At 40.1% G+C, this 14,729-nt stretch overlaps 1 protein-coding gene across 1 annotated transcript in view; it reads left to right on the top strand.

The window, feature by feature from the left end:
- Positions 1–14,248, top strand: part of PTN (pleiotrophin) — a 75,671-nt gene extending 61,423 nt beyond the window's left edge. Inside the window, exon 5 of the mRNA XM_039570796.1 lies at positions 7,540–14,248. Coding sequence (XP_039426730.1) covers positions 7,540–7,592 — 53 coding nt within the window. The 3' untranslated portion in view covers positions 7,593–14,248. The remainder of the gene's footprint in view (positions 1–7,539) is intronic.
- Positions 14,249–14,729: the final 481 nt, after the last annotated feature.

Genomic DNA, 14,729 nt, shown 5'->3' with positions numbered 1-14,729 from the left:
TCCATTTCCTTAGGTTTCTTGGAGGCTTTGCACTGTAGTTTCCCTTGAGACTGCTTTTGTACCTTTGAAAAATTTTCCTGTTTGGATAAATAATTTGAATGCCTTGTCAGATCATAGCATATTATCAATCTGATTGATAATATCAATCTCATTCCAGGGAGAAGGAAATGCATGTAGGAGAGGAAGAAAAAAAAATTTTTTTAAACGAAATATTTTTCAATTTTTTATTGTTCTGCAGCTTTTATGGGTGTTTTTGAAAAGAAAAACATTGGGATGTTTCATTGAAACCTAAATCTCCATGTTTTTCTGACCCCCTGGTTTGTATTTCAGACTTTTTTTTTTTTTTTTTCTATGCTGCCCCAAAAGATGAAGAACTGGATTTGACAAATTCTCATTTAACCGTGTTGCACCTGCGGGTGTTTCTTTTAGGGTTAAATGCAGGCCTTTGTGGGCGAAAGCTGAAATAGTCTTGTGTGTGTCAATTCTGTTAGGTGCTCATTGTCTCATTTTCCTGGCTTGTGAAAGCAGCCCAGCCTCCTTGGCATTAGTTAGTGCCCTTGAGCCATGAAAATGCCTTAAGCTATGGGATTTGCTGTGATAAAAGGTATGCCATCAGCAAATGTTTACCCACATTACTGTTCCCAGCAGTGACACAGAGAGAAAGCCTTGTTCCTTCCATTCTGGCCTTTTCCTTTTCTATTTCTTCACTTCCTTTCCTTTCAAGTTTTCGGGTTTTTTTGGTTTTTTTTTTCCCTTCTTTATCCCTCCATCTCATTTTTCACATTGCCATTTCTCTATCTTTCCTTCTATCTGTGCTTACTGCAAAACTTTTGCAGGCAACTCTGCAGAGTCTGAAGCACTGATCAAAGCCAAACCAGTGTCCTGTGCCCTGAGGGTAGAGCTCATCTAGGGCAGATGCAGGAAGCACAGCTGAGAAGGGCATGTGCCTGTTTTTCAAGAGCTAACTGAATAAAATAGGTTCTCTATTCACATTGTACCACAAATAACTTTCTGCTAAATAACATTTTATATAATATATATATATTTATATACTTGCATATAATACAGATCTCAGTTTGACATGTGTGATCTTTTTGCTGTATAGGTATATACTAAAGTCCCAATGGATTATTAATGCTCTCTGTTTCCAGCAGTCTCCTGCAGACATGTGAATGCAGAGAGTAAGCCCTAAATGTATCAGTCTGTGCCTGCACCTGTCTTGCTGGCATTAAGAGGGATCTTGTGTACGGCATAGATGTCTGTACACAGAGAGGGGGCTGAAGAGCCAGCTGGGACTGTGTCCCTCTTGTGCTGAGCACATAGCATGATGAAGAACAGTGAGAAGGTCCCTACCCTACAGCAGCAGCAGTGGAAATGTACCCGAGGTGGATGAGAAGAAGCCGACTGCAGCACAAAGTGAACTACTTCTGGAAATCAGTTAGCCAGACCCCTTTAGAAGACTCCAGCTGCAAAACAGCCTTGGTTTGAAAAGTTTATCCATTGCAATCTTCTGAATACTTACTCTTAATATCTAACATCTTAAGGGCTAACATAGATGTAAAGAAAATGAGATGAAACTTTCATGTTCTTTGCCTTCAGGCTGTTAGGCCATCTAGCAAAATCAGAAATTGCGGGTGTCTTTGTGGTCTTTTGAGTGCCTGTGCATAGGCAATTTTGAAACTTTTTCTCCCAGATATTTGAAGGAAGAAAATCATCAAAGGGAAACCTTTCTGATGAAAATCCTTGGTTTCAGCAAATTATCTCATAAATAAAAGCTCCCTGTAATTCCTGTCTAGTTTAAGTAAAGATGTTAAAGGAAAGGTTTTAAAGGTCTTACATCTATATGTCAGATTCAAGAATTGGCTTCTGACTGTCTAAGATAGTTTCAGGTTTTGTGGCTCATTTTAGAACAAATTGGATTATTTTTCCCTTACATTTATTTCTTCTTGAAATTCCAGTGAGAAAGAAAAATTATTAACACACTTTCTGTGAGTGGTGACTTAGTTCCATTCCTTTTTCACATATGTTAGTGTTTGTTACAAACATAAATCTGGCTATTTCCCATTCATAACACACTTTGCAGCATGACTTTCTGACTTTAGTGGGGCAGCTGCACCCTTTAGGTTTAAACCAAGTCCATCTTTTGTTCAACTGGGAACAAATCAAAGTCTATCCAAAACAAAACTTTAGCAAAGTGAGAAGCAGAACAAAACCTAATGGAGAGGATTAAGCACAAGTGTGAAGAAATTGAGGAACACAGATAACTGGAGAAAGCTGTTAAGGAGCACAGGCTAAAACATAAGGCATATAATCAATTGTAATCTATTAATGAAGTAAAAGTCACATCAAGGTGATTGATGGATTGGAGAGGTGCCTTCTGCTGCTGTTCACATGGTGGATTATTGCTTTTTTTCCCTGTCCAGTAGAACTGTGTTTCTCAAAGAGGCTTTACAGAAGAATTCATTATGGAACAAAGTTTCTATCATAATACAGTTTTTCCTTCTTAAACATTTGGAATACATAAATGCTGTATATATTACAGGAAAATAGGAAGAAAAGGATTTAGATAGCCATGAAAAGTTCTCTTTCTCTACAAGAAAAAGAAATACCACGTTTAAACGGTCTTTGGAAATCCAGGGATTTGTTTTTACAGTCATGGAAATCACAAGATAATACAGTTTCTGTTCCTAGAGAGGAGTGTGAATCTCTTTAAGGTGAGATTTTTTTTTTTGCCAAGGTATAAAATCCTTGATTTTACCAAAGTAAAGACTTCTCCATTCCACAGGCATTGGCATTTCATCCCCAAAATTCAGAAGCTCCCTGCACACCATGGCATCATTGCCCTTTACCACCATAGCAACTTGGTGCTTTGGGAAATTTGCTCTAGTGAGAGGTAGAGAAGCCTTTCTAAAACATGCCTTCCTCTGAGCTTAGTAGGACTGAGTGCTAGGTCCTGGGAAAATTGTATCCTAAACATCTGATGTGGAATTTTTTTTACTCTAACCTTCCATCAGCACAGTTTTTGCTATTTTGAATGATTTATATTGCTTTTGGGGACACTGCTCGACTTCTATGCACAGGAGTTCAGCAGTGCCATGAGTGAATTGTTACCTTCTTTTCAACAAATGAAAATAAATACCTGCAAATCTTGGCTTACAAAGCTTGACTTCCATTAAGATGTAATTATACCTCCCTTTTGTGCCTTATACATTAAGAGTGGCTTCAAATGGTGTGTGGCTCCTGTTCAACTAAATTACTTTCATTTGCTGCTTGCGTGGTAAGAATGAGGTTCTGGAATAAAGATGGCTGTTTAAAGAGGACTGCTGCAATTCCAAATTGCATAGAGAAAGTTCTGCTAATCAAATTAATTTCTTTACTCAGTAAGACCCTGACTGGAATCTTTGTTACTGGCCATCATGGGCCCACAGAAGTGAGTCCAGTGCTTATCCATGACCACACAGTTTTTAATCCTATGAGTATGTCTAAGGTTTGCAACAATTCATAGGGCTATTCTGGTGATGAATGATTAGATAATTCAGTGTCTGTGCATTGACACACTTTGCTCCTGCAGGGCTGCTTTTTTTTAATCTTGCTGGAAGTGCATGGGTTCCAGGGGGAGCAGAGTGGCTGTGCAATGCTTGGTTGTTGCACACTGCAGGGACTACCAGGCATTTGGAATTTGCTCTTTGCCTGTGCCCTGGTCCAGGATACTTAGCCTGGCTGAGCAGGTCCCTGAACTGACCAAAGTCTGCTCTTCTGAAATCCAGGATTATCATCTTGCCTTTTGTTTTGCTCTTGTCTCTCTGGATCCTGGATTCTAGCATAGATAGGTCATAAAGATGCCTCCAACTGGTGTCTGGCACAACTGAGCCACCCAACTTGAAAGCAAATAGGGCAGTGAGTAGATTCAGATGAAAATTCTGTGTGGGCTGGTGAGAACCTGAGTTTCATCTGGGTGAGTGGTTTTACTGTAGTGTCTCCCTATATTTTTGGTAGCACTTGTCTGCAGCAAACACGTTCCCTGAAGGCAAAGGACAGCTGGTGCACAGAGCCATGGCTCTGCCTGTGGAAATACTGCGCTCAGTGGGGTGGGTGAGGTGAAGGAGGCTGCTGTAGGCCCAAAGCGCCTGCAGATGGCCGGGTTTGCTCAGGGTAGTCCCTGTTCACTGGGCAGCTTTTCCTGCTTCCTTCTGGCTCAGTGGTGAGTGTTTGCAGCACCAGTGGTCAGATGTGGAATCAGCTCAGTGGCTTCCCCATGATAAAGGCTGTCTCCATGGGACTGCTTAGTGGGTCACTGTAATTTCTGATGGGACTGCATTAAGATGCCTGGTAGGAAAGGGCTGAACCAAAGGTCTCAACATCCGATCTGTGCTAACCTGAACTGAATTTTGATAATTTTCATGTACAGAACAGGAAACTGAAGGCGACTGTTGGACACAGTGTGTGTAGGGAATCTTTCCCTCACTTAACCTGCAGCTGGCTACAGCTGATGCTGGAGTGTGGGCCTGTTGAGCTGGCAGATAACTGGCATTGTACTCTCAGCTGGCCAGCTTTGGAGCATGGTGACCCTTTTGGTCACGCCTGGTTACTCTGGGGAGGGTAGCAGTGGCAGGTTGATGTGGTTCCCAGTGTGGCTGTGTGAGCTGACCCAATAGCATGTCATAGAAGTGGAAATAGTAGCATAGGGGGAACAGAGGTGAGGACGATAAAAGCCTGAATGGCACAAATGCAAAGAGTAGGTTGAGAAATTAAAAAACATGAGCAAAGTGCATCTTAAAGCAACTTTATATGTTGTTAGCCACGGGCATACCATCAGTCTGTACCCTGAGCATAATCAAAACAGGTAGAGTGTAGCTGTGAACAGACTTGTACATAGGTGTATGAACATCAACATTTTCATGGGTCAGCACATGGGTACTGGTGTCTGTGGTAGGAATTTTAAAAGAGCCTAAGGGCTGGGAAATATTTGAGCAGTTTTCTTTTTTTCCTTTTTTTTTTAATATTTCCACAATTCTGTGTATGCATGCCATTTCATGGAGCAAATATGCTGTGCATCAATACAGATTACCTGTTGGAAAGATGAAGCCGTGGTGGTGTGGGTACTTTTAATGAGGGAGGAATTACATCTAGCACATGACAGTTTTACTCCACTGAGGCCCAAAGCAGAGTCACTTGTCTTTGTAGGTAGATGGGTTTGGCAGTTTGGATGATGTGCAAATTACCACAAGGTAGACAGCAGGGAAGAATTGAGAAAGGAAGAGATGTGGACCCACAGGGATTAAGTGCAAATGGATAAACAGTGGGTTGTCTGGTACCTCAAGTCAAGTGAGGATGGGGACCTGGTGCATTCACACAACTCCAGACTGAAGTTTTCTCCTGGTGGTGATCTCATTCCTACCATGAGCTGCACAAACTCTTCAGCAGTGTCCTGTTAGCAGTCTGCCTGCATTTATATGTCTCCTTTGCGTGCAGTAAATTTGGTCAAAGTCTGCATAGTGCCCTTCTGCTTGTGCTGGGTCTAAATGAATTTCACAGATTCCAGTGCTGGTCTGATTGATAAAATGTCACTGTTTCTTTCGGAGAAAGTGGTGTTGTGTGGGGAGTACAAAGTATGAGGGAGAGTGCAATCAATAGAGAGTCCAGGAGGGTCAGTTTTATAGAGAAGCAAAATTAGAGGAAGTGGAAGATGTGGGAAAGAGAGGTTGAGGGGGGATACAGGAAATTTGTGGGGGGGGGAAACTTTAGCTGAAAGCAAATTAGATACTAACTGAATGAAAGATTACTTTCTCGAATGACAGGTTATGAAATAGTGTCAAATTTTGTGAATAGCTCCAGACTACCCAGTCAGATACACATGCAAGCACACACACAGACACATGCAAAGGCAGGGGGCAAAAATTAATTTTCAAATGAAAACAAATTACTTCTTCTTTTAAATTATTATCCCTTTGAAAGTTAAGCAAATTTTTAAGGGAAAGAGATTTTAGAGTAGATTATATGACTAAACAAGTATTTTACTTTGCTTTGACTAAAGGATTATTGGAAACAATTTTTGTCTTGTTGTAATAGGTGAAGAAAAAATTTTAGTTTGAAACACTCGGAAAGAGGAAAAACAACCATCAGAGAAATGTGATAGTCTAAGTTTGCCTTCTGCTGGAGGTACTTGGCCCTATCCATACCTGAAAGATGTTGGTATAGTTGCCTTGGTTTTAATAAAAACAAAATGTTTTTACCACAATTGGTGATTCCTGGACTGACTATGTTGTGTAAATGAGTCAGAGGGAAAAGAATCATATTCACAAAGAACAGTACCACCCTAAGGGCCAAGTGCTTTTCTTCTCATTCAAGGTGATAGTTGTTATTTAACCAGAGGTAGTGTTCATGGCAGCAAGATTGGCGGAGTTCAAGAAGTGCTCTCAGGCAACATGGTGTGATTTTTTTGGGTGGCCCTGTGCAGGGCCAGGAGGTGGACTCAGTGATCTTTCTGGGTCCCTTCCAACTCAGCATAGTCTATGATTCTGTGATAGCTTTGCTTGGTTTTGTTAATGAAATCTGGGTTAAGGCAAACCTGGGTCTGCTTGCTTGCTGTTTTGGTTGCAGGACAGATGCTTCACAGAAGCTCTGTTTCCATGTCTCTGTGGTACCTGTTTTGCTGTTTTGTGCTGATACCAGTAAGGAGTTGCTCATTATTTTCCCTATTACAAGGTGATATGTGACAGAAAACTACCTAATCCTCATAATTTGTTTTAATTTTTAGGTCCCTCTGTGAATTTCTTTTACCTGTAGAATACCACACTACCCTTCAGTACAGTGAAAGCTACGGCAGGTGGTAGTACAAGACATAAATTTTCACTTGTACCTTCACATCGTTCCCTTATTTATCCCAAATTAATTAGAGAAGCAGGTGCTCCTTAGTCCTTTGATCATTTCATCAGTCCCAGCTGGCTGGACAGGCCGTGCTCCCATGACCCCAGGCCAAGCTTCCATTGCTTCCCGAGTGCACATAGGTGTCTGTCCCAGGGGAAGGGGGAAGGGTTGGCAGTGGAGGAGCTGAAGAAACAAGAGAGCTTTCTCCCCATGCTCTGGAGCTGCTGGCACATTCAGAGAAAGCCAAAGACTAACAATGAGACAGAAAGGAAGCAGGGGAAGGGTATATGTGTGGGTAGTGTGTGCAACGCTTTCTTCCAGCTCTCCACTGAGCTGTGACCCGGTTTCTCCAGGAGATGCCTGCTGTTTTCTTATTTTCCAAGCAAGTTCCTGACACAATGCTTTGCATGCCAAACAGGGTCAGCTCCTCAGATAGGGAGGGTTCTGAACGGAACATGCAACTCCCTTTCCATCTTCTCTACTGCCTTGGCCTTTCCTGTTATTTTTCTTCTTTTCCTTCTCTTTTCCCTTTCTTTGCTCAAAATGAGGAAACAATTCTTATGTGCATGGAGAAAAAAAAAAAAAAGGGGGAACTTACACGGGTGTTAAATGAAATTTATTGCAGTGCCTGCTAGACACTAATTTTTTATTGTTATTGTTCTGTCTTGACAGAATCCAAGAAGAAGAAAAAGGAAGGCAAGAAACAAGAAAAGATGCTGGATTAATGGAGTCAACTTGGGCAATGTGAGAAAGGGACATCAGCAAACATGATCAGTTAACAGTTTCATTTATACTTAGGCATTTTATCCTAAAATTATTTATAGCTTAATGGTACCATAGAAGAAAAAAGCAAACACAGAAAAAAAAAATCCTTTTTTTTTATTACTTTAGTATTTTTAATGTATAACCCTAACAACAATTTTTAGAGGCCTGTAATAAAGGACTCCAAACTCATTTAGAAAATTATGTCTATTGTATATTGAACAATATAGAGGTTTTTAAAATTTTTTTTTTGTCAAGTCTTGCCATAGGTCTCAATCCGGTAATTAGTCCATGCAAGCAGAACCTGAGCCTGTGTGGAGCTCTGCTGAAGCCAGTGGTACCCTGTGTGAACATAGCACTCTGGCTGGATGCATTTATATTTAAGATTGGGACCTTATATCTGAAAAATTGAGGCCTGCTTCTTAATTTCTGATCACATCTGCATAACTGTATGAAATCGAATGTTTAAGGAAAGGATGGGGGCATTTTGTTGAGTATTTACAAGTACGGATTTTTCTTGGATGTGTGCTTAATGTTCATTTCAAAATGTCACCATCTACAGGTAAAAACCAGTAACACTCCTTTCCTTAACCATATTTTGAACATTGGCAGTAAATCTAAAATCTTTCCACAATTGGACATGAAAGAGTCCTAATTTTTCATGGTCTTCTAGCAATGATTTTTCAAAGTGGAATGATGACAAAACTTTCCACTTTTCAGCATATCAGTGTTGGTGGATGGTAGTGTCCTCCATTTTACCTATAAAAGCTGAAAAATGCTGTATTTTATTTGTTCATTTTGATAGAAGGGAGAAAATCCTTTTTATAAAAGATCTAGTTGAAATTGTTGTGATTCTGCCTGACCCAGCTCCCTTTTGTATCAGTGGCAATATTCCTGTTGATTTTAATTATAGCTGGTTAAAAAATAGTATGTCTGGTGGGAAATAAAAGGAGAAATCTGTTTGGAAACCACCAGACGTAGTTCATATTTTTGACCAAAAAAGGGACAATTTGTGGGACCTGAAACCAATAGGAATGAAATTATTTTTGGTTTATCTTTTAGTAAAACAGAAGGGAAATATAAAACCAGTACCTTTTGCTTTCTTCCATTTTTATATAAGCAAAAAGACCTTGGAAAAAGCTCAGTCAACATAAAAATAGTTGTGATTTTTTTTTTAATATGGTCTGCAGGGGGAAAAAAAAAGAAAAGTTATAACCAGCTGCTTTTTAGTTTGTTCATTTTTAATGTAATTTAAATGATTCTGAGTCCTGAGAGAAGTCACAAGGTATAAAAAAGATCTGACAAATGGCTGGTCTGTCTCAAGGCAAAGGGTTGTTTAACAACCTGACAACAAGCAGACCAAAATTTTTAGAGGAAACATAAGGGATTTCAGTGCCCAAATTAAGTTCAAAATCATTGCTTCTGAATTCTAAATCTTAAATTTCAACAGCAAGAAATAAGCTTTGCCACTTGTGCAGGCTGGAGGCTTGCCTGCTGGTCAAGAGGAATAGCCTCCTTTGTACTCTCCTGCATGGTACCCACTGACTTCAGTGAAGCTGCAGCAGGTTGTGTTCATCGGAGTAAATCACATTTCTCTCTTGGGATTAGCTTGCAGACAAGCAGAGTCTCTTTTTTTTCATACTAACATCACTCCCTTTTCTATGCAAAAAGAAATTGTAACAGTTGCAGAGCTTGCCCTCTATTTTCTCACCTGGAGGGTATGGCTGATCTGGACTCACGGTGAGGCAAGTCCTTCTGTTCCCAAACACTCCTGAAGCCAGCTAGCCAAGCCTGCACATAGCTTAAGGTAGACTAGCCTCACAATTATTTCCCAGACTCCTTGGGTGTGTTTTGCAGTCTGTGTTGATGTTGTTGTTATTTTGACTATGCTGTTAGACATACCTGAGTCCGTGGTAGAGTTAAAAATGTCCCCCACGTACGGTGGATGTGCAATGACCAAATCTAAAATCGTAAATGCTCATATTTAGGTGGTTCTGGGTGCTATTTGGTTTGTTCATGGTCTAATCAGGTCTACCTGTGCTTGTGCCTCAGACTTAAACTAATGGTTTGGTAGGTCTGATTGAAAGCAAAGGGGGAAAGGAACTTTTTCACTCACCAAAGGTTTGTCTGTCTAAATGCTGCATCAGTTCACTTAAAGTGGTTTAGCTTTGAGTGCAAACACTGTTGCACCACTGTCTCACACTGGTTAATCTAGTCCATGTTTCATAGGGAGCTGGCAGGAAATGGGAATGATGCTGAGACCAACACTTTGACTATCCTTTAGCAAACCTTAGATGTGACTTCTTATTTCCATCTCCGTGAGTATAAAAAAAATGAATTCCCCTGTGTTTCCTCTGGTACCTTATGGTCCTTTCATTTAACTGCCCATCTGGCTTGTTAAAGGAACATTCCTAATAGATTTTGAAGGAAGCCAGTCGAGTTCCTGTGGTGGCATAGGGCCCTCAGGGAGAGAGTTTACAGAAAACAAGGAAACAAAATATATCATGTTAGGACCAGAGGAAAATGCAGCAAAGGGTGTGAAATAGGAGAACATTTCTTATGTACTACTCAGCCACATACGTTCGGATCTGTATTGGCATTGTATTGTTGACAGCAATTGGAGTAATGGTTACTACAAAAACTTAACTTAAAATAGACTTAAAATGAAGAAAATTTCCAATAAGCCAGAAGAAAACATTCAGTGGAAGCTCTGGCTATTCAGGAGATGATAAAGTAATTCATGGCAGAACACAGAGGAAGATTAAGTCAGTCAGGTCAGCTCTAAAAGGAAGTACCCAGTACCTAACAGGAGCCCTTGTTTCACTGGTGACATTATCAAGAAAGCAAAAGGCACGATTCTGAACAAAACCTCTTCCCACCCATCTTGAGCAGTTTCTACTTCAGTCATTTTGAAACTTCTCCTTACTTGTTTTCTAATCTTCTACCCTTCCTGCTTTGGGAGGGCGAACTTGTCTGACAGTGCTGTGGGAGCAGCTACTTCAGATGAAAAACGTGTTTACCCTCTTGGTGCTATCCTATTGCAATGAAAAATGACTTAGCATAGATGTGCTACTTACCTAGTTTAACTGACAGAAATTTGTTTCATGAATGTCCCTCTCGAGGAGTGGTTTACATCTTCATTTGCTACAGCTGTAATGGAGTATGGGGAGATGATAAAAATCCCCCAAATGACAGCCTTTTTCTGAGCACTTAAACCTCTTAGAAAAGAGATGGTGAGTTGCTGAACATCAGCTAAGGATGAATCTGCATCCAGACTCTGGATTCCAGTCAGCTTAAACCTAAATATATTTGGGTATATCTCACTTCTGTTTCTCTAAGTAAGCTGAGGCAATGTGTCTTTCAGTTAGGCCCGTCTATATCTTGATTTAAAAGAGTATTTGAGGATTGGGACATTTTCTGACTTAGATGTGTCTTCTGGCAGAAATGCCCATGGTGAATGAGAATCATTGCTTGTCAGCCTGGCCTATTTAACAGTCTATTAGGTGCAGCAAAACTTCTGGGCAAGGCTCCAGGAAGGGAAAATGTTTGTTGTACATGCAGGTAGGTACTAAATTGTAATTTACTGATTTTCATCTTCTATTTCCATAATGACATTCTGGGCTTGAACTGTTTTTCAAAGGAGAAAAGTTAGAAGAAATTAAAGAATAACAATTATAAAATGTATCAACAGGCAGCTTTGGAGACTTGGTCAAGAAGAGACAGATAGGAAGTCAGGAAAATTTTATACAAAACTTCTTTTGCATGCTCCTTAAGTGCGGAAGGCAGAGCTACTGGTTGGCACATTTGTTTTTGTGCTTTCCCTGATTTGTGCCTTAATGAAAACTAATCCAATATAAAGTGTTGCAGGAAAGTAAAGTCTTACTCCAGCCTCAAAAGAAAGTGTTCAACTGGAGGCAAAGTCAAAAGGAGACAATAGTATATAGGCTAATGTGAGTGTTGAGGATGGGACAACGACCTGATTTTCCCTCAGTCTAGGAACTGCAGCAACATTAACAATGTAAACTCACCCCTTTTCTAAAGCAATATATTGGTGAGGTGTACGCCATTTTGATATGACACAGCAGGCTTTCATGTCTCCCAAATCCTAATCAGAAGGGGGAGCAGTATGTCAGTGGGGGTAGGTGTCTTGTATTCAATCCATTTTAATTCTCAAGGACAGCACTTCTATGAAGTTGAGGCTGAGTTCTCTCCTTTGCAGACACAGATTATACCTGTTGCCTGCCTTCCCACGCCTATCCATAATTTTTGTGGTGTTCATAGGTTTTCTGTCAATTCTGCTAAGGAACTCTACCTCTCAGTTGAACTTCTGTGGGTGTTGCTGATCTTTCCTCATCCTTGAGACTGTATTCTCCATTTCTTCCTGGATTGTTGCAAAACAGCCCCAGGAAGCTCATACCATCAAGTTCCTCCAGCTTTGTCCTTCTGAAACTAAAAGACACAGTAGCAACTTGTTAATCACTATATGACAATGAACAAGGAAGCGTGATAATGAGCTAGGGAGTCCCTGGATTTGCTGGGAGGGTGGATTGCTGGTAAAACTTTCCTCATAACTCAACCTGGTCAAGGCTTCCCAGGGAACAGAAACGATCAAATGATCATCTCAAAAATTAGAGACGTTGATGCAGGAATGTCTGCCTTCAAACAAAAAAAACCCAGAAAACAGAAAAACACCCTAACTAGACAAATAGTGGCAAGAAGCTGTATCCTTTACCACTGTCTTCTTTTATCATCAAATTACCATCATGCATAGAGTTTCAGGGATAGTGAAAGACTTGCCTGAGCAGGTGTAGAGCATGGAGAGAGCCTCTTCCACCCATGGCTGTTTGCAGTTGGAGAAGATGTAGGTAGTCTCATTCGTAGCAGCATCAAACTTTGCTTTTGGACCAAAACTAAACAATGCTGATATCTGATAATTTTCCTAATGGTCCCTTTCTGCTACTCTTCACAAATGGCCATCTGCCTTGTGGCCTCATCACTCTGAATGGAGCAAAAATCTGGGAAAACGTGAGAATTCAAATATTATTATCTCATTGATGGGTTTGTACAAACCTTTAGCCCTTTCTGCAGTTTGCCATTTCAATATGGGGTGTTATGGAGTCCCAGATGTCTAAAGAACTCTGTAAGTATCTCCTAGCCTTTAAATCACTTGGCTTTGAGTGAGTTGTGTATGAAAAAAACCTGTACCTACAGATTTTACTCCTTTCTTAAAAAATCCACGATGACGAACAAAACCTGCAACAAAACTGAAAACATGTCCAGTGAGTGGATTTATTGATGAGATAAAACAGAGGCTCACAAGTATTCCAGTTTCAGCAGGTCACTGAAAGTTAAAGACTGTACAAAACCTTTAACCCTGAATTCAGTGATGGAAAGCTAGGAAAATGGATAGCCTCTGCAGGACTGTCTTACCCACAGCCAATTTCATTCAATTAATTTTGCTGTTTGAATGCCCTCACTCTAATCTACCTGGCAACAAGACATTATTTAATTTTTCTCATTAGATCGTTCATTGCACTCCCCATGTTATAATTATGTAGTTCCTCTAGACTTCTACAGCTGAAGGAAATGGCTGTGATAGTCCAGAGTGTGTTGTGGTTGCTGAGGTGATCTGAAGCACAGACAGGCTGCAGCTTAGAGCTAGAATTCACCTAATGCAGATATCAGCATCAGAGACAGCAGCTCTCTAAATACACACACGTGCATACTGCATAGATAAATGTACATACACATATGGGGAAGCAAAACTCTAGGAAGGTGCATGCATAACTCTAAATGCGAATCCCAACCAGCGCTGCCACGTTTTCAGGCTGTGGGTGAAATGAAAGAGCTTTTTGTCCTGTGTTGTTATTTAAGTGAGGATACACAAGTAGGATGAAGAGCTAGATTTCTTCCCACTTGCCAGCGCTTCAGTTTACGGATAGCTGTGTCCAAGGGAAATGCAAAACACATGCTAATGAAATGGCCAAAAGGACTTACTATCACAGTGATGTTCTCTTCTGTCACACCAAGTACATTGCAAGGGTTTTGTTCAAAGCTTCAAAGTGGACAAACTGCTTCAGTTAGGTGTGAACATAAAAACATAGGCAGAAAAAGTCTTTTGCTCTGCCAATAAAAACTGAGGAAAATGGGTAAAATAAGATGGAAAACTAAAAGTAAGAGAGAAACCATCTGAATTCTTATAGTTTGAGTGTTAAACTGAAAGGAGAAATGAAAGTCACAATAACAATTTAAAGCCTGAATCTCATGTTCAGTGGATTTCTAATTCTGTATATATCTATTAAACCAGTGCTATATATCTTCTCATGGGTTACTTTCTTTTCCTGTTCCTTTTCCTTTATTTTCCAGTTTGTATATTGATTTTGTAAGCTAGCAGTGTGTTACCTTTTCAATTTTTTAAAACTTGTATGAAAGCCATATATCCATATTGTAGAATGAAAGCATTAATCCTGTAACATCCCTTAATGTTTCCCTTAGCTCTGTGGGATTGTGGGGGGCTCTAGCGAATGTATATGTTTACCAATTGTATCAGCATAATTTACTTGCTCTTAGTGGCGATAAAGAATTAAATAAACTAATACACAGACACATGGTGTCCTCATTTGGTTGTGGAAACCGTTTCTGGAGTTTCTTAAATTAATTCTAAGTGCTTCATGGTATCTCTTTATAGTACTAATTTTCCTTGGCTGTAGGTGTTGCTTGACACACAAACAGATCTGTAAATTCAGAAAAAGTTTTAGTCTGTAGAGGGAAGTCTACCAGAAAGTGACTCTAGCAGAAAACATTTCTTTGGTTTGTGCACACCAAAGCCTGTCTGTCCCAGTTTCCTGGCACTTTCCAGTTCCTTTAAGCAGCTTGTTTCAGTAAACATTTATTTCAACCTGTGTGATATTGACACAATGATGGATTATTACAGATGAAGAATTTGGCTTTTTTTTTTTTAATGACACTATCATGACACACATATCATAAGCAGTGGCAAGCCCTTATTCCCAGCCCTGTCATGCTCAGGTGTTTAACAGTGACTTTAATGTGTGTGTGTTTGGTGAGAGATGATTAAGACTCAAGAGTAGAACAAAGAA

The sequence above is a fragment of the Corvus cornix genome, chromosome 1A (genome assembly GCF_000738735.6).
Source record: "Corvus cornix cornix isolate S_Up_H32 chromosome 1A, ASM73873v5, whole genome shotgun sequence".
Classification (NCBI taxonomy): domain Eukaryota; kingdom Metazoa; phylum Chordata; class Aves; order Passeriformes; family Corvidae; genus Corvus; species Corvus cornix.
The sequence above is the reverse complement of the archived record's forward strand: the minus strand, read 5'-3'. Positions and strand labels throughout refer to the sequence as shown.